The sequence below is a fragment of the Aythya marila genome, assembly GCF_965140915.1.
Source record: "Aythya marila genome assembly, chromosome: 4".
Lineage (NCBI taxonomy): Eukaryota > Metazoa > Chordata > Aves > Anseriformes > Anatidae > Aythya > Aythya marila.
In genome coordinates, this window is record NC_139045.1 from 23681315 (window position 1) to 23708395 (window position 27081).

General features: G+C 36.2%; 1 protein-coding gene across 3 annotated transcripts; it reads left to right on the top strand.

Annotated features, from left to right (window-relative positions):
• Window positions 1-9: 9 nt before the first annotated feature.
• Window positions 10-26396, top strand: ASB5 (ankyrin repeat and SOCS box containing 5). Of its 3 annotated transcripts, XM_082760218.1 has the most exons (8): window positions 165-283; window positions 17104-17171; window positions 20233-20312; window positions 21437-21544; window positions 23083-23233; window positions 23367-23501; window positions 25320-25511; window positions 25777-26396. In XM_082760218.1, the coding sequence occupies exons 2-8, from the start codon at window positions 17114-17116 to the stop codon at window positions 25902-25904; spliced, it is 852 nt and encodes a 283-aa protein (XP_082616344.1). In that variant the 5' UTR covers window positions 165-283; window positions 17104-17113; the 3' UTR covers window positions 25905-26396. The 3 variants fall into 3 exon arrangements, with proteins under 3 accessions (XP_082616342.1, XP_082616344.1, XP_082616343.1); XM_082760216.1 differs by lacking the exon at window positions 17104-17171 and having other exon boundaries at window positions 10-283; XM_082760217.1 differs by lacking the exons at window positions 165-283; window positions 17104-17171 and adding an exon at window positions 11971-12211.
• The last annotated feature ends 685 nt before the right edge of the window (window positions 26397-27081 follow it).

Genomic DNA, 27081 nt, shown 5'->3' on the forward strand with positions numbered 1-27081 from the left:
TCCCAAGAGTGTGTAGCTGGAGCCATATGATCTTATCAACACATTTGAGAGCCCTACCCAAACACTGAGAGAGATTTTGCTGCAGCAATGACTGTCATAGAAGAAAGTCGCCCTTTTGCCCAGCAGCTATCCAATGTCTACTTTACTATACTTTCCCTTTTTTGTTTTAAACTTTTTGTGAAGATCAGCCTTGCTATACTCAGTCACTTCTACATTGTGAAAGGGAACCGCAAGGAAGCAGCAAGGATAGCTGCTGAATTTTATGGAGTTCCTCAAGGACAAGGTATATTTGTATTTACAATCTTATCACTAAAGTTTGTGTTCTTTGTTGCTGTGTGGGTTTTAAGCATTATTTATTTATTTATTTATTATTTTCAGGCAATTACTTATCTGCTAGCCTTTTTTATATTCAGTTTGTCAAATGATATGTAGGAGGAGGCTTTTTCTATAGTTGTCTGTTATTTTTAAGAAAATTCTTAAGGAACACTGTTAGATTCTTTAAGCAAATTATTATTATTAGTAGAAGTATGTTTTTGCATATTAATATTAAGTTCAGAATAAAACTGAAGTATTACAATCAATGTCCTGTTAGGAGAGAGGCCTGTGCCTAAGGCTGCCAAACACTTTCTAGTTTAAGACATTTTTCTTCCCCAGTTGCTTCTAAGGTTGCTCCCACTTTAGCCACACGTGGGTGAAATTTTCCACACTTGGCATATTATTATTTTGCAACACTCTAGTGAAACTAGTCTAGATAGTTCTGAGAATTATTTCTTGATTAGGTTAAAGTTATCATATAATTTATTTGAATCATAGAATCATAGAATAGTTTGGGTTGGAAGGGACCTTGGAGATCACCTAATTCTACCTCTCCCTGCCTGGACATCTCTGACTAGACCAGGTTTCTCAAAGCCCCATCCAACCTGTCCTTGAACGCATGGAGGGATGGGGAAGATACAGTCCTTCTGTACCTTGAATGAGCATCCTGGAATGCATCAGAAAACTTACTGTCTGTCAGGGTGAGCTTTTGGGCATCTGTGTGAAAACCACATTTTACTGGGTTGAAAGCTCTTTTGAAAATTCCGTTTTCTGTTTGCTCAGGCAGAACTTTGGAAGAACTGGGCATTACTGTTGCCACAAGCTCATCTCTGGTGAGCCAGTACCATTTTCATACAATACTTTTTATTGGCCACAGAAGACAGAAATCTCTTTTCTTAACTGACTGAGCCGTGCTTTTGTTCAGCATGGGATCCCTGCTGCTTCACTTGTCTTTGATTGCTCCTTGTGTTCTGAGATGACTGAAAGTTTGAGTTTGGTAATGAAACAGGAAGACTTGTCTTGTTTTTTATCACATTCATCGTTCATCTCTAGGTAACATGAGTTACCTTAGAAATAATTTGAGTTAAATGTGAAGGGGAAAATTAGAAAAAACTAGCTTGCTTTGCAGAACATTTACTTGAGGTGTATTTATATCATGTCTTCTTTGTGTGATTTAGAGAAAGTTCTGAAACCCAGGGTTTTTACATCTGAGTATATTAATCAGATCATTTGAACTACTACGTATGTGTGCTTGTGTGTGAATATATGTATAGCTGTATGTGTGGGTGTATGTATGTACATGTGTTCACTAGAGCAGGTTGGAAAGGACTGACCATCTGTCCCACTGGCAAAAATACTCACAGAGTACATGGTACGTAGCCCTTGCTTTAAATCAAGAAGAACTTTTTGTCAGAAACTTCCTTTTAGCTCTAAGGCAGATCAGTTTGTGAAGACAGACACAAAATCTGAGTAAGGAAGGAAAAGACTGGGGGAAAAATAAAGGGAAAGGAATAAAATGCATCAAGATGAAAAGCAAAATAGTCTTCCCTATGTCATCTTTTGAATCCAGGTCAGTCATCAGATGTCTGAGCTATTATAACCAAATAAATGTATGTTTGGCCTTCTGGTAGTCAGCCCATACAAAAGACGAAAATCTGTCACTCTTGCAGGTTGCTGTTTTGCTCAGGTAGCAGACATTTATATTGATTTTAAAATCTCACACATACTGTGGAGTTTCTGTTTTTCTGTTTGGTTTATTACAAAACAAGCAAACAAGGAACAGTTAATGCAAATATTTTGTGTGTAAACTGTATTTTTCACTGTCCAACCTGCAGTGTTTGTGTCTAGTTTTGGAACAGTTCTAAGCAAGTGTTTAGCTAATGTTTCATAATCTACAAATTCAGCCATTTGTCATGATTAACAGGATTGGTCCTTGCTCTCTGAGATGCTAATAAGACTCTTCAAAATCATGATTTTATCTTACTCTGTCTACATCTTTGCTCTGTGTTTGTAGAAGGGGGTATGATATTGTCTTAGCTCACACCATGTTGTGGCATTTGGTTTTTTATGTTTGTGAAGTACAGTATGGAGATACCTTAATAGAGTTTATAAAATACAGTGAACAAAATGTCCTGTTCAAACTAATATCTGGAAGATGTTCAATAAGTCATGTGAAGCCACAGCTTGAACCATTAAATAATAAAATTAAATACTGAATATCTACCTGATTACCAATCCTGTTATGTGTTTTTTATTAAGCAACAGATAAGTCTCAGCAGGAAACCTGCCCACAAAAAAAAAAAAAAAATAGCCTATCATTGCCTAATTGAAGTTTATAGTATCTTAGGAGTAGCTCCTATTAGAGGAAACGTTAGTTTTCATTTTCTAGTTTTAACTTGATTATATTACTCTTAAAATTCTGCTAACACTCGTATTTTCAGTTTGCTTGTAATATTACAAAATTACTTTTTGCTGTTATAAAGGCTAGCTAGGATAGAGTGTTATAATTTTGAAGAAAAGAGCCTTTGGAAATGTGCTACTAGCCACAGGAATTATTCCATACTTAGCAAATTGAGTTTTTGAGTTAAAATAAGCCATGCTTTTTACAAAGCTTTAATAATTGAGGACATTTTAGGTACTGAGCACTAGTACTTCATGGAACTAATTTTATCATACTGAAGGTGTATGGGTCAATACAGGATTTGAGCCCTAGGAACCACACGTTTCTTGGCTGACTGCCTTAGTTTTGTGACTTTTTCTTCGTTGAACACAAGCAGACAGCTTTACCTGTATCATCTGCCTGTTGCAGTCTTGTTGCTAGATAGAAGTGAAACAGATCATGTTTTCTTCCTTCAGATTTCAGAAATATCTTCTCTCTTGTTTTCTCTGCGGTCTACTGTGTTAAATTTATCCTTTAGATCTCACATGTATGTGAACAGCTGGATTGGGACAACGCCCATAATTAATTTTAAATTATTATAGGGTGTATGTGGCATTGAAATATAAGAACTAGATCAGTGTCCAGCATCAGATAAGACCAGAAACGTGTGTATAAAATCTCTACTAATTATAAATCACATAGTTTGTTTATGAAGATGAAGTATGAGTAAAACTTTTTTTCTGTACAGCTAAAAGGCACCTTGAGAGGTAATTTCAACCCTCAAGTACCAAATATAAAAGGGTCGCTTGTTAAATATTTGTTTAACCTTTTTCTAAAATGCTCAGTAATAGTGATTTCTGCAGTGTCCTTATGCAACTGATGCCAATTTTTACTGTTTCTCATCACTAGAATGCTTCCCACTTAACCTGAGATCTACATAAGTCTTATATAATGAATGATTTTATCAGTTTTTCTCCAAGTATGAAATTTAAAGACTACTAGCATGCATGTTCCCACCTCTGTAGTTTTTGTCTTTTCTAGAACAAAGGATTTCACTTGGTCTGTTAAGTCTTGTTTTCTAGACCTGGAATTACTGTAGTTGCCTTGTCTGGACTTGTGCCAGTGCATATACAGTTCACAGACATCTTTATTCACATCTAATTTCTCATGTTAAACGGAGCGCTCCAGCTGACACTTTATGGGTGTACCCAGTGGAACTATTGGTTGTACAAAAGTGGGACACATATCACGTGCCGTATATGTGATACCCTATGTAATACCTCCTGCGGTGATGCTTTTTTTTCCCAACAATATAGTGTTATGGATTGTAGCCAACTATAAACCGCATGTTAAAACAGTGTCACTGTATTATGCATTTGCTTCTTCCCCTTTAAGTATAATACTTGCCTTCAGCTAACTTCATGCAATTTCTCCATTTTACTCAAATCTATTTTTAACTGCTTCCCTCTGAGCAGTTACAGCACCTGCAGTTCAGTGTCATCCACAGATTTTAGAAAAAATAAACATAATAGTCTATCATCAGTATTTGCAGTATTAAAACACTGAATAGCACCAAATGCAGGACAGAACGATGCAGTCTTTTACATTTGTTTAAAGTGGATTAAACACTATGTCTTAATAAACTCTCTATTTTTTTTTTTTTCCTCTGGTGAAGTCAGTGGTATTACTAGCATAAAAGACTTAAATGAAAAAGGCATCCACTCTATTGTAAAGGTCCAATTTACTGGATTATTTTACTGGATCAGTTACTTTGGCACTGATCTTGTAAACACTTACTCGTATACACATACTTGCCCCATTGAATTGAAAGGGACTGATTAGTTATTTAGAGCTAAGTGCTTTGCAATCAGGCACTTATAGCTGTGCTATAAATAGATTATGATACCTAGCTTTTCTGTCTATCTAGCTTTTATGTTTACCTAGCTTTTGTGTTAAAGTGAATATGTATTTATTAATTATTCTATAAAAATAATTTTATTAATTTATTTTATGGGAAATGTCAAAGCACATGTATGTTTATTCAGTTTTAAAGTTCTGTGCCCTATAAACCGACCTACAAAAATGAACTTACTTGCAGATTAATTTGGGGTATAATTAGCTCCTTAATAGGCTATCTGCAGTGACAGTGACCTGCACAGTATGATTAATTCTCTTGCAGTATTTCCGGATCTGTGAAGAGTTAATAACAGGCTTTTGTACATCTGTTGCTTGACAGAAACCCAAAGATCAAAGCAACCTTTAGGCTCTTCCTACTACACCAATCAGCTGGTCATACCATGAAAGTACTCTATATAAGTGCTGAGTTAGAGATTGAGCTGATTTTTATAATTCCTTTGCTTTAGGATGAGGTAGTAGCCTGTGGTTTCAAAGTACGTGCATAAAATCTTCAGACATAACTAATTGTTAGATGTTTTGGGGACCATAAGACATAAACTCTACTGGGAAATACTGCTGAGAGCTTGGCTTATATGGAAGAGTCCATACATGATTAATATAGATAATATAATAGAAGTTGGAGTTATAATTCCCATACATAAAACTGTGTAAGGCAAAATAATTCTGTTTTCATAGAATCACAGGATGGTTTGGGTTGGAAGGGACCTTAGAGCCCACCCAGTTCCAACCCCCTGCCACGGGTGGGGATACCTCCCACCAGGTCAGGTTGCCCAAAGCCCCATCCAGCCTGGCTTTGAACACCTCCAGGGATGGGGCATCAACAGCTTCTCTGGGCACCTTGTGCCAGTGCCTCACCACCCTCTGAGTAAATAATTTCTTCCAAATATCTAAACAAAACCTACCCACTTTTAGTTTAAAGCCACTGTCCTTTGCCCCATCACTCCACTCCCTGACAGAGTCCCTCCCCAGCTTTCATGTAGGCCCCCTTTAGGTACTGAAAGGCCACACTAAGGTCTACCCAGAGCCTTCTCTTCTCTAGGCTGGAATTAATTTTATCAAAATTAAAACTGATATTCAGTAGCTGTCAAAGTGCTTTTAGCTGCAAGCAGAAAGTGTTCAGAGGAACCTTCTTTTAAAATAATAACTTGGCAGAAGTTAATGTAAGCAACAAACAACTAATCATGCACTTAGAAAGGTATGTGGGGTATGTACAGTAGTTAAGTACTTCTGACAACATGAAATGTTTATTCTTTAATATCCTATTTTTAATTAAGTCAACTTGGCAAAAATCTTCATAGACTATCACTTTATGCATAACTATACTATTTTTAAGTTGTATTTGAAAATTACTTGAAAGCAGAATTTGTATTTGTAGTGTTTGTGTACAGTTTCTCAAAGCTATACTATTTTTGTAGAACTGGAGAGGTGAACATGCTCTTGTTTCTTATAGGTTAAAAAAATAAAAGTCTACTCCTGATACTCTTGGAGTATCTGGAATATCTCAGAACATGGCAAGTTTTAAGCTACCCTTCTCTGCTTTATCTGCCATGGCCATGCATGGTAGAAATGCCCAGTACATTAGTTATTCCTAGTTATCCTAAATTAAGCCAATGGCTAGGATTATGCCATTTAAGACTGGAGTCCCCATCTCCTTTCAAGATTATGAGACTAGTAAATAGTATTAAGTCTGCTGTTCCCTGCTTTTTCTTGTACATTGAGCACTGTTTGGGAAGACCCGAGCAACCAGGTTCATTAAATACAACTTGGAAATTGGAAATAATGCTATGTTACACTGTTAGAGATCCACTATGTGGAAAGCTTGATTTTTGAACCGTAGCAAATGATTAGAGAAGAGTTTTCCTATTATTCTACTCTAACAAGTTGCAATTGATAATGTCACTCAGCAACAGTTGTTAGGTAGGGAAGATAGGCACGAGGCATTTTCTCAACTTGCATTCCACAGAGATCACAGTTCTATTAATAAAAGCAGTATAAGACCTCTAATAGCTTCCTGGACACAATAGAGATTCATTTAGTAATGATAGGAATATTGTATGGCATACCTATTCACCATAGCACTCAGTGTAAGGCGCCACATTTAGCATTTGTTTTTCATATGCAGCACGTAAGCTAATGGTGTAAAAATGTTTAAGATAGTGAGAATGTTCTTTTTGAAAAGTTCAGAAGGGAGTTTTTTTGATGGAGCTTGTCATCCCCTCTTACATGCGGAATAACTTTGCCTAGTATGACAAATAACGGCCAAGGAAGAGTCTTGAGTAAATCTCAAGATTCTAGACACTTGCTTAGAGTGGAGCAAATCACACCAACATCTACAAGACACCAGAACCATTCTCCCCTGAAGAACATAATTTTGATACCTTAAAGGCATTTTGGTGAAGGCTATGTGATGCAACTAGACTGGCATGGAAATTCATGCAACCGGAGCTCTGACCTGTCTGTAGTAGCAAAAACTAAACACAACTGTTGGCAAGCATTGGCTCTTTCCCCACCTTAAAGAAAATCTCTGAGGCTACAGAAGGTTCCAGTGAATGTATCTGCTGGGGCCTGTTTTCATGCTTGCTTCCCTGAAGGGAAGTGAGTTATCCTATCATGTAGGTTCCTTTGTGTTTTATTTTATTCCTGTCTGTATTTGTACATTAGGACCTCCTTGGGAAGACCATCACTGCAGGCTGTATATTACGATCAGTATCTTTCATGTGTGCTTCCTTAATATGTGTCTTTTCTGAAGGTGGACTTTAACTTGTCACCATCACAGATCCTATTGACATGCTTGATTTGCGTACATGTTCACATGGAAATTCCCTTCATCAATTGATTTATTTTTCTGGGTGAGATGAATAATAAGATGAATAACAAGTACAAACAAAACTGTTTGAACTCTGTTGTAGCTTAAAACCTACAGTTTTAAAGGTGCACAGCAATAAAATGAAAATATAATCCTGGAGCAAATGATAGAAGAATCTACCTGCAAGGCCTTGCAGGCAACTATTCAAAAAACAAAGCCATGAGGAAGATCCTGAACTGGGTTAGGGCAAGCTCAAATGCACCACCTGTATTTGCTTTTTTTTTTTTTTTTTTACAGCAGCAGCATGGCATAGGCATCATGGGGATACCAAAATAGCATAGCTCCCTGAAGGCGATGTTCCTTCCCGCACCCATAGACTTGTTATGGCCAGAGTTCTGCTATTCACACTCTTCTCTTGTTCTCAAACATTTGCAATGCAAGCAAGCAGTGAGTGAACTTCTGCCAGGGTTGGATGATGATGGCTTTGGGGGAATGCATTACGTGCCTAAGTACTGAGCTCTGTTCATGATTGCAGCAATGCTGCCTGGCTGGTCATAAATCCATTATGGCATGCTCCATCTGTTGCACTAGAGGATGTTACTTTTCGCTATGTCTAGAGCCTTTCTGGCAATAGATCTCATCTCACTCTTTAAGGCTCTCATGTTAATTGTCTGAAGATTCAATCTGGGGTGTGCTGTACCATTCCCATGTGAACTACTGGTCTCATGCCTTGGCCCTTTATGCTCTCTGTCAATATCCGAAGCCCAGGTTTGTTTTGGATTTCCAGCTAACAGAGAGTTAGAATACTGTAAAATGGAGTCTGTAGTAGGATTGTTGGTTTTCTTTATAGTGGCATAGAAAAATAGCATCTTCTGGTTAAATAAATAGTAACCATTTAAGCATTATCTACATACATATATCTGCTGGCATTGTCAAGATGTGGAGGACAGAGAACTGGTTGGGGACACCTGGGTAATGCCTAAGCTTCTGCTTGACTGCTAATTATATCATTGAATTGGCCGTGAAATACGCAAGTACATGCAAGCATCTTTTTTTTGTTGTTGTTAAGGGGGTTCTAGTCCTTTCCTGTCCTGCTGCTGCCAGTTTCTAGTCCTGTTCCAGGATATAACATGGTAGTCTCCATGCAGTCACTGACTGATAATACTGACCAAAAAGGTAGAGTGACCAATTCTAAAAGTACAAAACACTTTGGGAAGCTAAATGGCACATTAGTTGGCTTACTTCAGGAGTATGGCATACAAAAAAACACCAATCTGTGACATATGAAAATAGTGCAATTTTGTCCAATCCTTCTTAAGATAAATTAATGTTATTGGAATTCAGACTATACTGCATTGGGCTTCATCATGCTTTATCATGTGTTGAAAGGATTCTTCTTTTTTTTTTTTTTTTTTGGTTGTTTTTTTTAAGCATCTTTTTGTATGTTATCGTAGTTGCCTCTGCATGGCCTTACGAATAGCCTTGAAAATAGAGTGAATTCCCAATGGAATTTGCCCCTGTAAACTCAGAGCTGTTTGCTGACACAAAAATGTTTGAAACTGTACTGAATTTTATTTTAAAATAAAAATCTGGATAAAAACATCGTGAAGAAAATAGCTTTGAAGTTTCCTCTAACAGTTCGCCTATTGGGATATAAAAGCACTAATTATAAGTCAACTGCAACGTAGTGGTTTACTCAAAGCCTGTCAGTTAAATTAAGTCAGAATTCCAAACTCATCAGTAAAATCCTCCATTTTCCATTTTTTGTAACTGTAGTGTCTGCCCCTTCCTCTTGTAGTTTTTCAGATGGTTAGCTGCATTGCTCCCATGGGTACATGAATATACGAATGGACATATACATAACATGAATACTATCCATAATTAGTTGTGTACCAGGGCAGCAAAATAGTGGTCTATGATATTTTCTCCATACATAGGTGTCTACTTAGATTTATGTTACAGGTTTTGTAATGGATTTTGGAAATGTTTGTCTTCAATAGCAAAAAAGTAATAATAATAAAAAAAAAAATCTGAAGAACATAATCTAGGTACCAAACCCGAGTAATTTCAAGTAGTAGTGGCTTTATTACTTAATGAGGTTGAGAGAAAACTGATGCTCATTTTAAAGTTGATGCACACAGTGCATGGATGGCTGACTTGAGCAAGATCACATAGCAATTCCATGTAAGGGGTGGAAATGAAATACCTGGTTCTTCAGTCTTACCACACGGTTTTAAGTATATGTCCATCTTTTCTTCATATCAACATCACAGTTATATTTTTAATACATTTTTAGTTGATTCTGATGTTGGTCTAGCTTTCACTTCAAAGAAAAAAAAAAAACAAACACTATTTACGTACAGTTTTGATATGACTTTTGCCCAGAATATGAAGAGCTTTGCCCACTTTAAAGAAACAGCACGAAGAAACAGCATACATTTTTACTGTGCTTTGATGTCCTTCAAAGTGTTCCAACTATGTTGGAATGGCAAGTGTCTATGGAATAGAGATATTTTTGAAGCTGGCAGATTTTTGGGGTAGTCTACCTTCATTGATAGCTTATTGCTTCTTATGCAGTTTTGTAGAGGAGAATGAGCAGGTGCTGCTGACTCACCAGGGAGTCTTCTCTGAAGCCATGAAAGCTTTCTGTGTATGTGGTGTTTTTCTTGCTACTGCGTGGTCACACCTGTGTGGATGGTGAGAATAATAACGTGTGGGTTGGAATATCTGTGGGAAGCAAGCAGTATGACCTACGTCCATGTTGTTTGTGGCACTCCACTTGAAGGACCCAGCTTCACTGTCAGCTGACAACTTCACCCACTCCTACAGAAACATGTAGGTCTTGTCTTCCCAGCCCACTGTCAATCCCTGCCCTACAGTGCCAAATGCTTTGCTTGATCCTAATCCTCACCACCTTCTCCTGAAAGCGCTGGGATTCCATTCCAAATGCAAATAAAATGTAAAACTGAGATGAGCCTCTGAGCCATGCCAAGTACAGAAATTGTCATCAGTTAATTCTCACATGGAAAATAGTGCTGATATCTTCCTGACACAGACACGTGTATACATGTTCTTAGTAAGGCTTCTTGTTGATTTGCTGTATTTTCTCATACTTATTTTCTTGAGGAAGATACGATGAGTTGATGACTAATTTTAGTATTAAGGTTATATATAATGTCCACCCTTTTGCAAACCCTTTTGCAAAAGCTCTATTCCAGCTTTTACTTGCAGAGTCTGATTGCTGGATATATAGAGGTACTTATCACAGTTGGTTAGACATTCTGGCTGATTCAGCTAGATAATATCTGAGGAAAAGAACTTTCTGAAAGGAGCATAACCTCTGGGAGAGCACAGTTTTGTTCTCTATTGTGAGAATAGAAGTAGCCCACCTACTTCTGTTCTGTAAACAGTGTAACACTGTTCCAGTAAGACAGTTCTCATGTTCTGTAATTTCAAGGTAAAAAATTGTGGCTGCTCTTTCATCATCCCCTCACCCCACCCAACTATAAACTTGCCTCTGATTTTCTCTTAAGGAAAAACAAGAGGGATCTAGAAAATCTCATGAAATACATTTGTATAATTCCAGTATCTTAGGGATTCATTTTTGTCAAGTAAAAAGAAAACCTGAAAAGAACAGTACCAGCAAACCCCAGTAATGTTAATTTCCTTCTATAAAGTTTACAGATGGCCAGTTTTTGTATTAGTAGAAAAGGTTAGTGAAGGAAGTATTAGGGGGTGGGGAGGCAGAAGTAAAGGCAGCACAACTACTTGTTATTATTACAAAGAAATCACTTAGAAATCATTTAATCTTTGTTATTATCATAAAGAAATAGCATGCTGGAATTTTATTGTGGATTGCTTCTCTTTGCAGACTTCTGTTGTGCAGTATCAGTGTGATACATAATAACAAACAAAAATGCTACTAGTAGTTGGTTGTCCTTGTTTTCATTATTTGTTTAAGAAATAGCAGCTTTTGCTTCTCATGACAAGACTGCAGCCTTACTTTCATAATGGGATCAGACCCATTGAAGTTAACCAATGTAGTCTTTTTTGGTAGTGAAACCATTTTTTTAAATTAAAGATGTAGTTTCTAGTTGACATCTATAGGATACCTTTCTCCCCTACTTGAGAAAAAAAAATAATTTCACAGCTTCTTCTGGATTCCAAAATCTCCCTCTTAACTGCACATTACATACGAGTAAGGCCTGCTGCAGTAATAATTATTGTTTCTGTCTCTTACTATAAGATTTGACAGTGTGATAAAAACAGATTTAGTTTTCCTGTTTTAGGTTGCTTGTTATTCAAGAAACAAAGCACTGAATACTTATGCTTTAATAATCTCTTTCTTTTTGATTTAGTTATTGAAAAATTAACACATTCTATCCTTTTAAATCGTGTAAACAGTTAAGATTCATGCTGTAGCTAAGCTGATTCTTTCTCTGCTTTAAAAATAGAAAATGCTAGAGCAATCCTTCCCTTCCCCCGCTACGTACCCATTAGTCCAAGCTAGCAAATGTTACTGAATGGATTTCAGTGTTGTAGCTACTCTACAGTAAGTACAAGAGCCTTTGTGAAAAAACGAAAGGAGGAAAAAAGGTAGTAGAAATCCATTTGTGGATGTTTGTCAGACCGGAATACCTGCAGCAATGACAGCCAGACTTCCCTCCAGAAACAAACAATGACAACAAGCACTGCTGTTCAGAGGAGCCACAATCTCCCCAAAAGACGCCTAGAAAGTATAGGGGAGTGTCCTGCGAAACGAAAACCTAGCTGGGGTATTCTGACCAGCCAAGGTTAGTACAGCAGCCATTTCAGAAACTGTGTACTGAAATACGCTAACCTGACCCAATTTACCATGTTCTAGGTCTAAACTGTTGTTGTTTGTTTGAGCTGTAATATAAATGCATGTTTATGTTAAAGGCACTCTGCTTTCTTGCATGTGTTAACTCAAGGGTGTTGAGGATATTTTATTACTTTTTTTTTTTTTTTTTTCTGTACTCTTATCAGGTATCTAAAATACCCTTTCTTGTTTATCTGTCTTACTTGTTTTATGGCAGTGTTTAAGGCTTGACTTACCCTGACTTTTGCTGTCCGGACACAAGGTAACTGGATACTGAAGGCTAATTATTTACAACAGCAAATTAGAGAATGAAAGGAGGGGGAGGAGTAACTTTGTATATAAAGAGCAGTTTACAGGTAACAGAAGCAAGAGGCAATGGAAGAACTACAAGTGACAGAATTATTGTGTCCTGAACTGAGATACTAAGGAGAAAATTACAATTCTAAGGGTTTGCAAAGAAAAGTACTTATGAGGTAATTAAGTTATTGCACACAGGCAGTTTAGGCAATGAAGAACAAACTGTATTATAAAAGAAGTGCTTAGGACTGCTATTGCCTGAGCCACATTTTCCTTTTTTTTGTGTTTTTTTTTTTTTTGTTTGTTTGTTTTTTGTTTGTTTGTTTTTTGTTTTTTGTTTTCAGAAAACAAATGTGTAAAAGGGAGCTTTGAGTAATCATGAGAGTCTAATCGGACTTTTTTTTAAATGGTTATCATGGTCATAAGTAATACTGACCATGTCCTAAGGCTGTGTAAGGGGGGGGGAAAGACAAAAAAAATTGTATTGTTTATCTTATATGAAATTTAAGTGTTTCAGAAGTGGAGATGTTAAAATACTCAAGGAAAATAAGAGTATTAAAGGGACAGGAGACAGGAAAGAGAGATTTGCTAATGTTGTGCATAATTATGAATTTACGATGTAAAACATAGCTATATGTTACAGAAATACCTTTGTCCAGTACTGACAGTTCTAGAATTAAGCAATATTCAAGAACTAAAGCAACAATTACCATAGCTTCCCAAGTAGCTGTTTGAATGCAATGGTACTGTTCACCTTTTGGGCTAAGATTTCCTGATAGTAACTGTTATTTATGAACATTTCAGCTACTTAAGTCAGCAGTTCCCGCAAAAAACAACTTTCTTCATCAGACTGAAAAGAAATTTTACAAATGTTTTGTCTACCAGTGTTAGCACCAGCTGCTCCCTGAGGGTTAGGGTTCCTTTTCTAATCTTAAAACGTATTAGCCCCAGTTAGCCAAGTTTTGGAAAGTTCAAAATCCCAGCCAAATACAGAAAGTAAATTTTTCTGAAGATTTTATCTTAACATGGTTTAGCTACTTACAGCCTCCTTGTGACCAACTAGCGGGGTGTATGACTGAAGCCTAAAGTACCAGGAGACTGCTGTTGCAATTGATGCTTCTGTTTGTCGCCGTTCACTTGAATAGCAAGTATATCTAATACTAAATCTGAAGAAGGCACTTTACTTCCCTCTCTGTTCCCGTCTGTGAGAGTTACTGAATCCTGATTTTGTTCCCCAGGCACCCTAGCAGAACGGAGGAAGAGGAAGTCATACAGCAATGCATGAAATACGCAGACTAGAAAATAGGCTAAAAGTGATGGGGTGGCAGGAGGCATGTCAACGTTAAGATTTAGTAGAAGGGAAAAAAATAGAGCCAGGTTATGAAAAGGTTTTTAGCCTACTGGCACGAGGGTCCGTAACCAGGCTATTTGAGCAAAATCTCCTAGATGTGACAAAAATCAGCACACACTAGCCCCAGCTTTGCTGGCCAGTGAGCTACTGCCTCTATGGCTAGGAATTACACCACGTGTTGCATGCACTCTGTCAAACTGGGAAAATACGGAGAATTCTGAGCACAGCTTGGGGCAAATTGCTGGCAGTCTGGCTTAAGGCCGAGACTGGTTTTGATGAACAAAATTACTTCAGGCGGAAATGCTCCAAAGATCCAAGTCAGCTCAGATTGCCAGTATTCCTCTTCTGTCAGCTTCCAGTTGACAGTCCATTGAAAAACTTGTTTTAATAAAAGTCCAAGGAAACAATACTAGCCTTACAATGTCACCAGCTGCTCCACATGCTTGTCAAATCCGATGTGGGTCTAAAAGTATCTACTGATTTAGAGGTTAATGTGATTTTAGATTTTGGTGCTCTAGCTATGGCACACAGAGTTTGCAAGCTACATTGGTCCAGAAGAATATCCAGCCTGTCGTTGGTTCTCCAAAAAGACAGAAAAAACAGACTGTGCATGAGTAATGGGCAGGGGAGTTGTTGCTGTGCTCTCATGTGACAGGAGAAAGGGCCTGACATGTTTCTTCCTGGGTGTGCAAGAGGCCTGGCTCAGAGCCAGCAGCAACAACTGCTGCTGCTGCTGCCATCGTCACTATCATTGCCTTCACGTAGCATAATGTAGTGCTCAGGATTTAGGAATTGTTAAAAGCAATGTTGCTTGGGCCGCAGTGATTTGATCCTCTAATGCCCAATAACAGTATTTGACAACAGGTTCACCTGCTGTACTTTTCCACAAAGCTCCTACTTTCTTTGATGTGCAAGATGGATGATGTTCTGAGAATGCATTAGGTTTATATACAGAAGAAATACACCCTCCATATTCTTGTATGTTGCAAAGGTTGAAAGGAATGTAGTCAACGGCAGGAATCCACAAGAAAAAAGAGCTAACTTCCTTATGCCCCATCCCTAAAATAAAATTATGTTCTTGTCTTTTTTGCGGCCCCTGTGTGTTTTAAAAGCAGTCGTCTAACCTAAAAGTTTGTTGGTGGGTCGTGGTTATTATCTAAGCATGAAATTTCAGCAGTTTGGTGCTCTCATAGCTATAATTAAACCATGCTTTCAATGTACACTCTAATACCTAAGCACTCCAGAGACAAAAAGAAAAAAAACACTATTATATTAGTTTTCCAATTAGAGCCTGTCGTGGTTCCGCTCGAGTGGTTCCGCTCTAGTGGGCAGCCAAGCTCCACCACAGCTCTCTCACTCCCCCTCCTCAAAGAGGAATGGGGAGAAAATATGTGAAAAGGGCTCAAGGGTTGAGATAAGGACGAGAAAATCACGCAATAATTATTGTAACGGGCAAAACAGCCTCAGCATAAGAAGATAGTAAGATTTATTGCTCGTTACTAACAAGCTAGAGAAGTGAGAAACAAAGGAAAGAAACCAAAAGCACCTTCCCCCCCCATCCACCCTCTTCCACCTCCTCCCCCCAAGCGGCACAGGGGAACGGGGAAATGGGGGTTATGGTCAGTCTACAATTAGCTCTTTCAATTAGCTCTCACAGAGGCGCAAAACAACATTGCTTATTGGCTCAGATCTGGAAAACAATGGGGCCCTTCCCAAACATGGGGCAGCTTCTAGATCTTTCTCACAGAAACCACCCCTGTGGCCCCCTGCTACCAAAACTTTGCCACGTAAAACCACTACAAGCCTTAAAATTCCATCTTTTGGTTCCTAGTTATAGGAACCAAATAGTTATAGTTCCATAGAATGGATGATGCTATGAACGTGGATTAAATAAGGGCTTTGAAGTATTTTTATGGTATTGGGAGAATGCTATTAAAAAGACAATATACAATTATTAAATATTATGTTCAGGTTGGAAGATGCTACTAGATATGGATATATAAAATAATCTGAATACTAATTCAGTAAATATAGCACCAGAATGGCAAGTATAATGTGCATTCATGTCATGTAGATGGACAAACAAAACTGTGTGAGGAAAGAAGTTTTGTTTTGTGTGGTTTCAGGAATAGGATATTGCTGTCTTTTGCAGTTGGAATGAAATCCCCTCATTTTGAAAGTCTATGTGATGATAAGCACTGGAAAGAATATTGGTGTGAATCAACCAAAGTTTCATTTTTTTGTCTGTGTATATTTACACGTTTGTGTTTGTGTGTATATATATATATATATAAAGTTATAACACATAAAGTCAAATTAAAGTAATGATGATTTAAAATACTGAAATGAAATACCTAAATGCCACTTGAATGGATGAAATGACTGGGTCTAATGACTTTAACTAAAATATTTTTACTTAGTATTTTACTGCTATGATTATTTGTGCAGGAATGGCTTACAGGTAATTGTAGGTAGATGTGGAGGAGTGCAGGTTATATGAAAATGGAAGAAAATAATGTTAATGACAGAAATAGATCAAAACCTGAACTGCAAATCCTCAATTTTAGGGGTGGACTGATACTTTCACTGCTTAGATTAGTTATTAAAAACAGTTTAATAGCCCAAGAATTGTTAAGAACATAATAGGCAATAGTGAACTGCTAAAATACAAACCCATTCCACTGAGCAAATCAAGCAGCATTTGCAACATATTGAGAATATCTCTGCTTCTTTCTTTTCTAAGAAAATAGGAAAATGACTTATAAACATTTGCCAGTGCTTCCCTTAGAAATCTCTGCACTAATAATGATGTTTGAGGATACCAACTAATTGAATGAGATTAAAAAGGGAGTTCATTTTGCAAATCTTACTTAGCTCAAGGTTCTCTTGATCTCACTAGGAGTTTCTCTTGGGTTGAAATTCAAGTTAAGCTGTCTTGGGAAGCAAATACACAGATGCTGGCACTTTTGTTACATAAAAAAAAAAGGAAATGTGGGAAAAAAAATAAAAGGCCACTGTCCTTTAGCATAAGAAAAGAAACTGGCAACTGCACATGCTCATATCTTCAGAGCTGTGTTTACTTCAGGGTGAAAGTTCATGTTACAGTGAGCTGCTGATCTCCTTCCAAACATAGCTGGAGAGTATTGAGAACAGGCCTAACTAGCAAGAGCAGGTTCATTTATTTATTTATTTTTCAGATTGAAAGAAATGAGTAGGATTTATAATTGCAATTGGTTGGAAGTGCCGTGGGGAGACGGAGATTTAGGTACTGTATGATACTTTGTAATTTTGTTTTTAACTATGACTGTTAATACACTAAATATATTTATTCTTTCTTATTAGTGTTTACAAAGCAGTGCAGGCTGCCCTTCCTGGTAAACTCTATGCCAGCAAGCTTGGAACTAGTGTGGCTTCTAAATATAGTTTGAGATGCTTTGTATTCAGCGTCTGTCAGGGACTACATCAGTAGGGACTTAATACATTAGCAGTTTTGGAACAGACTGTGTTTGCTAATACTGTTGTTACAGACAACGCTGAATTAAAATTTTTCCTTATTTATATTCTCGTGAATGCTTTCTAAGTAAGAGCCATAGCAAGCTTTGTAGATTAGCAGAAGGCAGTGAGCTAGACAAAGAATTTATTTTAAGACAACTTTGATGTTTATTTATGCTCTGTATTTATTTTTAATGTATTATTGTACCTGTGATATTTAATGATTATTATGCGTACCAATAAATTAGTTGGAATGTGAAAGAATTTTTCCAAACCTGGTTTGCACAATTTTTTTCCTGCAGTATTTTGCTTACAGATTTTCTTTCTAATAGAGGTGGTACAAACATGTAGGTTTTAATGGATTTAACAGAAACAGTGAGCTGCTTGATGCCTACTTGAAAGCTGGGATATAAGGTGGGCAAAAACAGAGCTAAGAATGGGATCTGGCATCATTTGCTTTTCAAATTTCACTGACATTGTAATATTAACAGTTATTCTTCTGAGCAATCCATGGGGGAAGGAGATGGAGGAATGAAAGGTGTTTTCAAATATAATGGTGTTCAGGAATAACGGTGTTTTCAGATTCTGCTTGCATCTTCGTTTGGTTTAGAATTATACAAAGCCACAAAAAATGTCCAAAGTATGAGTACATTTAATAGGGATAAAGATTTTATAGACTTTACAATATTATTAGGTTTTTTTTTGTATTATTATTTTTTTTGTTTTGTTTTGTTTTTCTATATAACAGTTGTGTCTTTTTCTTCCTGTTAATTTAGGAGTAGGGTAAACCATCAAGAGAGAGAAGTTCTTATCTGAGGAGAAAGTAGGAAAACATTTCAAAGGCAGCCTCTAAATGCAGTTTTTAACTCTTTTTGAGGATTTTTTGCAGCTGCCAAAAGGAGAACTTAATGAATTTAGCTTCATTTGAATTAGAACAACATGAGTACTGGTTCAGATACTGCTATAGAAGGATAGAAGGAGGAAAACATCAGTCGAAATTCTCATAGTGATTACACACACATTCAAGCTACTACAATAGGGTAACTGTATTTGAGCTTATTGGGATGGCAGAGAGGAAATACTGGTATTTTGAAAAATCAGGTCAGTAAGATTTCTGAGCTCAGTTATTGTGTAATATTCCCTAAAATTCCAGTCAGTTTGTGTATGTCTTTTAGCTCAGTAGTTCCTACTAGAAGTAAAAATTGAAAAATACTGCATTTAATCTTGGCAAGGATTTTTTTTTTTTTGTTTTAGTAAGTTACACCAGAAAAAAAAAAGGTAACATTAACTTTTCACTCTGATTTAAAATAAATCTGTAACACAGTGGCTGCTAACAGTAATATTACAAAATTGCCCATTTAGGATTCCTTTTGTTCTCCTCATACAGTTATTTCTAATTAGAGTTCCAATTTCAATTCTTGTGAGAAAACTATGAACAGAGAAATAAATGGTAGAGGAAGAAGATAAAGAACAAAGTCAGAACCATACTGTTTAACAACTGTACATTTTGGATGATTTCAACATAATGGTAATAGCTGGCAACAAATCCATAGCATGGTTCCAAAGGTGGAACCGCAGCTTCTGCAGGTAGTTGACATAAAGTCACTCAGCTGGGGGATTGCCCTCAAGTGGCCATAATTAAATGATGATAAACATGGCTGGCCATTTTTGTGGCTGTCTGCTTCTAATCAACAAAGACTTTATGACTGGTGAACTAAAAATACCGTATAAACTTTGGTAAGGAAGCCAAAAAAGTCCTAGTCCTAACCCATATGTTCATTCCAGACAGCTAGGTGAGAAAAAAATATCTGCCAGTGTTAGGAAGAACTGCAAGATTTAGAAAGCTGCAGGTTTCACCAGTATTACATCAGCACCTTAGAGTTCAAGTGACTTTTTCTAACAGAAATAAATATCGATAATTCATAATGTATTTTGAAGATGGCTCTTTCTTACATAGTCTTTCAAAACTTCATTTGCAAAATTCATACAATAAAATGTTACCGGTTATGCTTGCAACTCTATCTGGCTATGAAAGGGCTGTCAGTAGCCAGTCTTCTAGAGGAAAGGGCAGGCTCTTCAGCAGGAACCACAGGAGAGCTCTGGGACTTGGGCTGGAGTTAGGGGTTGTGGAGTTGTGTTTTTTTTTTTTTTTTTTTTTTAATTGGATGGGAGAGGGGTGCAGGACAAGCCTTGAAAATAAATGCAAAACTTTACTTTAAGCATAACTACCTATTCTAAGTGCTAATAATTTCAGGACTTAATATCCTGTTCCTACTATAGCAACCTTTTGCAGTATGAATTCTCACTGTATTTCTCTTCTTGAATTTATGTAGCAGCAGATTAATCTCATCATGCAGAGGGATTTCCAAATTGTATTTCTAATAAAAAAAAAAAAGTGCTTTCTGCACTTTTTCAGGCAGGCTTATGTTTGTTTTAGGTTTAAATACCAATTTGTTGAAGCCTGTAAACTTCTATATGATAGCTGCTAAAATAAATTATATGATTTTTAAAAATAAATAATGAAAAAGTAGAAGTTAGAAATATGGCAATCACTGCATCTATTACATCACAGCAGTGAAATCAATATAGCAATGTTTGTTCTCCTCTGTACTACATAATCATTTATTATAGATGTTTACAGTTAACAATATAATACAGTTAATATATTTTTTACTGTTTATAAACTGATCATTTTGAATAGTCTTTAAAGGGGAACAGTTATTTCCACAGGACAGTTGACTTCATTCTGTGCATTATATTTTCTGCTTTGCTCTGTGCATTCCAAAAGCCTCCTTATTCCTATGGTTTACTCAATAAATGTTGTTATTATATAGGTTCTTGGGCAGATCGCTCACCTCTGCATGAGGCAGCCAGTCAAGGACGTCTTCTTTCTCTAAAGACTTTATTGTCACAGGTGAAGGCTGTGTTCTTAAAATTGCTTTCTTTTTTAATGTTACTTAATTTCTCAGCATAGATAATTAATCCAGATTTAGTATGTTTTGCTTTGCTTTCATTCACCCAAACTTTTCAGAGAAATTCACATTTACAAATTTTTGATACAATAAGATATAATATTTAAATATTTCTTTTGTATGTTTTAAAACCTCAAAAAATTAATCTTTACCAAAGCTGTAACTAAATGTCTATCAGTCTTCCCCTCCTGTGTGGTGTAAATCAATGTATCAACTATCTGAGTTGGAAGGGGTCCACAAGGATCATCTGCTCCACTGCTTTAAAAAGTCCTTAGGAAATAGAGCTAGCCAGGAAGATACTTATTGAGAGGGAGGTGTCACTGGAAGATTAGGTTTGTTGCACAGTTGTGATTAAAAAAGGATTTTGTTAGCAAAGGGAGAGACTGTATACCATTACATGTTAATATTACAGTATTGTCATATTAGTTGCTACAATGCTGATAAAGTATACTAAATAACATTCGATGAATGCAGTTATTAGCTTTTAAGAATTGAACAGTATCTACTGTAGCAAATTTCAAGAGCTTGGTGTTTTTATCAACCAACGAAGTGTTCTCCTTGCTAAAATTTATTAGATTTCCCTAGGCATTTTGAACTGTAAATCAGAGAATCTTAAAATCATGGGGCAGTTTAGACTCAGGGCCTTATTGGGCTTTAAATTTTAAAGACCACCAATGGTGGAGATGCCCCAACCTCTCTGAAGCCCTGTTGCAGGGTTTCACCATCTCCACAGTGAGATTTTTTCCCCCATATAACTAATTGGATTTCACCACATTCCAACTTGTGTCTCTTGACTTTTGTCCTGTTGCTGTCAAGAGTCAGGCTCCTTCTTCTTCATAACCCCTATTTCTGGTTCTAATATAACTGATTTAAAGAAAAAAAAAAATGACAACTTATTGTTATCTACGTTGATTGAAAGATTCTTTATATGCTCACTGAGGATTTAATTACTGCAAGTAGAGTTTTAAGCCTATTTAGAGTGTTATGAATTATTCCTTTGAATAGTATGAGCAAATGACTCTTAAAAGCTTCATGTGTCTTCATATGTCATTCATATCTTGTTTAGGGTTACAATGTAGATACACTAACTATTGACCAAGTAACTCCACTTCATGAAGCCTGCCTGGGAGATCATGTAGGATGTGCAAGAATCCTTCTTGAAGCAGGAGCAAATGTAAGGAAGGGTGTTTTTGTATGTGAAGTCCAATGCTAACTTTGGTTTAACTGAGGATATATTCCTTGATTTTTTTCTATATTGATATTTCTCTGTACTCTCTCTATTAATTGCATTTACTTAATGTAATTACAATAAGTTGATAAGTTGCTATCTGAAAGCCAGCAAAGGAAAGTGATGGGTCAAAGAAGCCTCATTAGAGAGATGTAAGGTTAAAAAAAACAAAAAAAAAAAAAACACATTAAGAGTAGATCTCAAACAAAAGAACAGCAACAGGAAAAATAGATGAGAGGTGGGATGGCACAAAGACAGAGTAATGAGTTGGAGAGAATCTGCTAGCAGTGTGTCACCAGCCTTATTTCTCCTCTGAATTTCATTACGTCATTTATCTTTTGAACTTCTGAATGCGTCTTTCCTTGCTGGTTTCCTCTTTCACTGAGTGGCTTCTTAGAGACTTATATTTTAATACCTCTGGAAATGTTTTGTCACATTGTGCTTGTGTGCTCTTAAAATTCTTTGGTCTGAGTACAGAAGAACATTGGCTATTTTCGGTACTCCTGATACAGACTCCCTGTTATCCCAAATCAAAAATAAGAATTCACAGACAATTTTCACTACAATCTGTGCTGACATCAGATTCCCCATCAATTATAGTTTCCCAGATCTCTTATCTTTGCAATGGAAATGTTTATTGTCCTTTCAATTAAATTTTCAGAAACATCTAGAATATGTGTAAGTAATAGAAAAAAAAAACAAACGTAGTTGTGTTCCAAAAACTAATTCCTATCCACTTCAGCTAGCACAAGGATTCTATAGATACAAAACTATAGACAAAAATATAAGAACAACTTTTATTTTCCTATCTTAATTTTTTTGTAGTACTTTTAATTGTTGGCATGTGTTTGGGGACGCATGGAAGAGGATAGGCAAGAGTCCTCTCTCCAAATACCTGTACTTTAGTATCACCAGCCTTCACGATTTTGCCTACTCTCTCTCATCGTTCTCTCATACTGAGAATATTCAGTTAAACTGAGGGATGGCTACATTGGTATCAGAACAGCAAGCACTATTAGCCTTGTCTTGTCCCATGAAATATCACTCCAACACAGAGATTAAAAACATAGAAGAAAATGGCAAATAATTCCCACATGGAGCTTGCAGTCTCACAGAGCTACAGAGAAGGTCCCCATTAGGATACAAGGTGTGGATTTTTTGTATCAATTAAAAGAGCTAGGTGCAATGACTTCTGAAAACAGTTATTTGCTGCCCAAATAGTCTTCAGTATACCAAGTGTATTTTGTTTTGCTTGATGTAGTTTAACAAGAGTACCAGTAAACTGATTTCACCTGGGGAGTATGGTGAGAGGAAGACAGTAGCACAGGGACTGAGCAGTTAAGCTATTTTATCCTAAATTGTTATTCTAAACATTTTTTGTTTTGTTTTCTTTTTGTATTTTAAAGCAGTTTCTAACCATATTCTGTTTTTAAAAAATATTTTTTCTTTCAATTCTGTTCTTACCTATATTTTATGTATTCTAGGTAAATGCTACAACAATTGATGGAGTGACACCTTTATTTAACGCATGTTCAAGAGGCAGTGCAGCATGCGCTGAGCTCCTGTTAGAGTATGGTGCCAAAGCTCAGTGGGAGTCCTGTCTTCCATCCCCAACTCATGAAGCGGCCAGCAGAGGTAAGAAATTACCCTCTGAACAAACATGGAGTAGTGGACAAATGTTTCAATAACAGTGTTAAGAAGTGTGTCCAGTTTTGTCAATGAGACAGCTTACTGACGTTGAGCAACCTGTTCTACTTTGTACTGACAGGGCACAGTGAATGTCTGGAGGTACTGATATCCTGGGGTATAGATGTTGACCAAGACCTGCCCCATTTGGGAACACCTCTGTATGTAGCGTGTGTTTCACAACAGATCCACTGTATTCGAAAGCTTCTTTATGCAGGTACGTCATGATTTAAATAAAAGTACTGCTAGTTTATAGAATTATGCATGCTGTACTCACTTTTAAAGTGAGCTGTGCTCAATCAACAAAACTAGAACCCTTGCTTGCGGGGTTGTATTTGCAAGTTTACTGTAGTGTGTGCTTGCTCATAATAACTTACCATATCTTTCATTATTTTGCGGCATAGCAAGCATGTGAGGGGAAAAGGGAACAAGACCAATAAGAATGGGTGTTCAGAATTTTCAGCACGTACCTCAGCTTTGTAGATGTTCACTTTCTGTAGGAAAAACAAAGGTAAAAATTAGCAAATTAGCTTTGAGAAAGTTTTTTTTTTTTTTTTTTTTAATATAGTAACCATTGTGTTTTCAACAGATTTTTTTTTTAGCAATGTAGTCCTACACTTTTTCATTCTTCAGCATATTCTGATTGATCTTTTTTACAAAGCATAAAGGCCGAGCTGCAAAAACAAGAGGTAAGGCAAATGGCAGTTAGTCCTAAACTTCATTTTATGTAGTTAATCAACAAAAATATAAGTTGGAGGTTCAATTTCTTTCAGAAAAAGTCCAGGGACATCATCTGCAGAAAGGTTTATTTGTTGCATTTCAGGCAATGAGATACAAGGTTTTTGCATCCTGCAGAATGCTTCTCCAAATATCCTGCAGAACAACGAATGAAAATATATACTTGAATAATTACAGCCTTGCCATCTTTGCACTTTTTTTTTTTTCTAGTTAATTGCAGGTTACTTAAGTGAACAGTTAAATTATTTCTTTTGAAGTCCGTTTCTTTGTCTTATTAACTATCCTATTTCATGATTTCTAGGTTTAAGAGCCCCAGAAATAAAACTAACATGTTTTGGGATTCGAATACTACCACACAATAAAAACTGTAACAGGATATTCTAGATTCATTATTGCCCTAATGTAGAATAGGATATGTAAATTGACAATACAATTAACTATTTATATCTATCTGAATTTATTTGATCAGTTTGTGAGAGTGTATTAGAAAGTGAAAAGCAAATAGACAATTAAATTGGCAAGAGAATTATACTGGGGAAATATTCTCAAGTTGTTAATACTGCTAACAGTGACCTATTTGGACTTCAAATTGAATTGCTATGCCTGTGATATTTTAAAGTTATTTTATTCACATGAGAATTAAAAGGGCCAAAAACTTTTTATCAGTTGGAAAATTTGGTACAGAAGCTAATTTTTGGTCTCAGTAGATCTCTCAAGATTTATTTTATTTTTTTTTTAATTTTATTTTTTCATCTTACAAGACAGTCTAGAAAACTATTGAGGTAAACCTAATTTTAGGAGGGAGTAACAGCTTGCTTATCAAGGAAGTTATTCCATGCTATCTATTTTGTTTAGCTCTTGTGTGGACATTTTTTCATGAATAGACATTCATTATTGCAATTGTGTTTAGTCCATTTTAATTGAAATACTCCAGTTTAGAGATTCTTTTTAAACATTTACATAAGAAAAGTTTATTTTTACTTGTAGCAAATTTTTTTATACATGTACTTTTTATAATTTTTATAATTGATTTTTTCACCTTTTTATAAAGTGTTTTCCCTTAAAATCTAGTTCTGTCTAATAAAACTATCTAGGAAAAGTATATGGGATCAGAAGAATCACTAATATGATTAGCTATTGTTGTATACAATAAAATTAATAAAATGGCTAAAATAAGTGTTGGAATCCCCAGACAGTGGATATATATATATATATTTTTTTTTTAGCATCTTATTTAGTCAATTGCAATTTTAATTAATTTCTTCTCTACGTTTCTTTACACGCATATACCCACCAGGTGCCAACGTGCAGAAAGGAAAGCATTTGGAAACTCCACTCCATGCTGCTGCCCAGCATTCAAGTACAGAGATCGTAAACTTACTCCTTGAATTTGGGGCAGACATAAATGCCAAAAATACAGATTTTGAGAGGCCTGTAGATTTAGCTGCTCCAAGCAGTTTAGTGGAGAGACTGCTGCTACTCCATGAAGGTAATCAGATCATTTCTGTGTGCAGGTTTTTTATTTAAAAATAAATTATTTGCTCAACCTCCCTGACCTTGCTTTTTTGAATATCTGCCTGTTTATTAATAAGGTTTCCCCTAGTCTTTATCTCTGAGAGGGGGAAAAAGGCCATAAAGGAAAATAAAAAGGATAAAGAATTTACATTAGAGATACCATTATTGTGCAAGGCTGTTGCAAATCAAAACAGTGGCTCTTATATAATTATACATCTCTCTCTTTTTTTTCTTTGCAGCCACACCTTCTTCTCTTTGCCAGCTCTGCCGACTACGTATCAGAAATTACATGGGAAGAGCCAGACTGCATCTTGTGCCACAACTCCAGTTGCCAACAATACTGAAGAATTTCTTACAGTATAGATAACATAGTAATTAACCTTTAGAAGCTTGAATAACAAATACTTTTTCTTCTTTCTGTTTATTGTATATTTTACCTAAAGAACTGCTGGGCAGAAAAAAAATGCCTTTTGCATATTACTTTAAGAAAACAAATCTTTGACACCTGGTGTTGATATGTAATAATAATTGGGAGCCATTCAGCAACTGGTACCAAGGTGCTAATAAGGCTGAATTGAATGTGTGCTGATACTCTGGGAAATGATTGTATAGCTTTAGCTTAACACTAATTACTAATTAGCTTTAGTGCTGTTAATTTTAATTGTATTTATACTTTAAAATTTGTTTGACACACCTGAACTGCAAAAAGTTTCTTCATTACTATTTGTTAAGTTTGTCCATTTGGAGTCATTATTTTATGTGTTTTTAAATTTCTGTTTTTTGTGTACCTAAAATTACTTGTTAGTAGGTATGCTACATCCATTGATTAAAAAAAAAATAAAAAATAAATACATATCAATTTTTCTTCCTTTTCTTTATATAGACAATTCATTAATGATAGTGAAAAATTCCCTTAATACTGCCTGTGCTGTGAACTGGAATTCTGTGCTATGACCTTTTTTTTTCCCAGACATGCATAGTTTGTAGATTCTCTAATTTAAAAATTAGTGAAGTTACAAGTCTACAAACTCTAGGAGAATATCCCTCAGAAGCTTTAGTTCTGAGATACTTTCTGATACCCTCTTGTAACAGGATTCTCTGGGCTCTTTCCATATCTTTTCATAACAGTACTCTATCATAACTTAGGGGCATATTAATTATTTGCCTCAGAGAAAGACATGATTGTAGGGCATCTGCAAGGTTTCTTAAGGCTACTACATCTTCAACCTGAAGTTCAGGAGGTGGATGCAAGGCTCTGGAAATACATCAATTCCCTGTAATGTGGCAGGTCTCACAGTGAAAAAGCTATTATTTCTTCCACTGTCTATTTCATAAACAGGTTCCCAATTCCAAAAAAAAAGTGTTTCAGAATCCCAGAATGCAGGCATTTCTGTGACCATTCTGAAATTATATTTTTCAACTCTTTAGCCAGAGAAGGGATGCAGACAGTTCCAGGGGACATCAGAAAATCCAAAAGATTTTTACTGCACTCATGCTCTTGCACGGTAATGATAACTAGTCCTATCAAAAAAGGTGATCTGACT

What these genes read in the sequence shown, in the direction of transcription:
- ASB5 (XM_082760216.1), top strand. Translation starts at nt 88, where the DNA reads ATGACTGTCATAGAAGAAAGTCGCCCTTTTGCCCAGCAGCTATCCAAT. An exon ending in TGGAGTTCCTCAAGGACAAG is followed by an intron (nt 284 to 20,232) that starts GTATATTTGTAT and finishes GTTATTATATAG; the next exon opens with GTTCTTGGGCAGATCGCTCA. An exon ending in TCATGAAGCGGCCAGCAGAG is followed by an intron (nt 23,234 to 23,366) that starts GTAAGAAATTAC and finishes TTGTACTGACAG; the next exon opens with GGCACAGTGAATGTCTGGAG.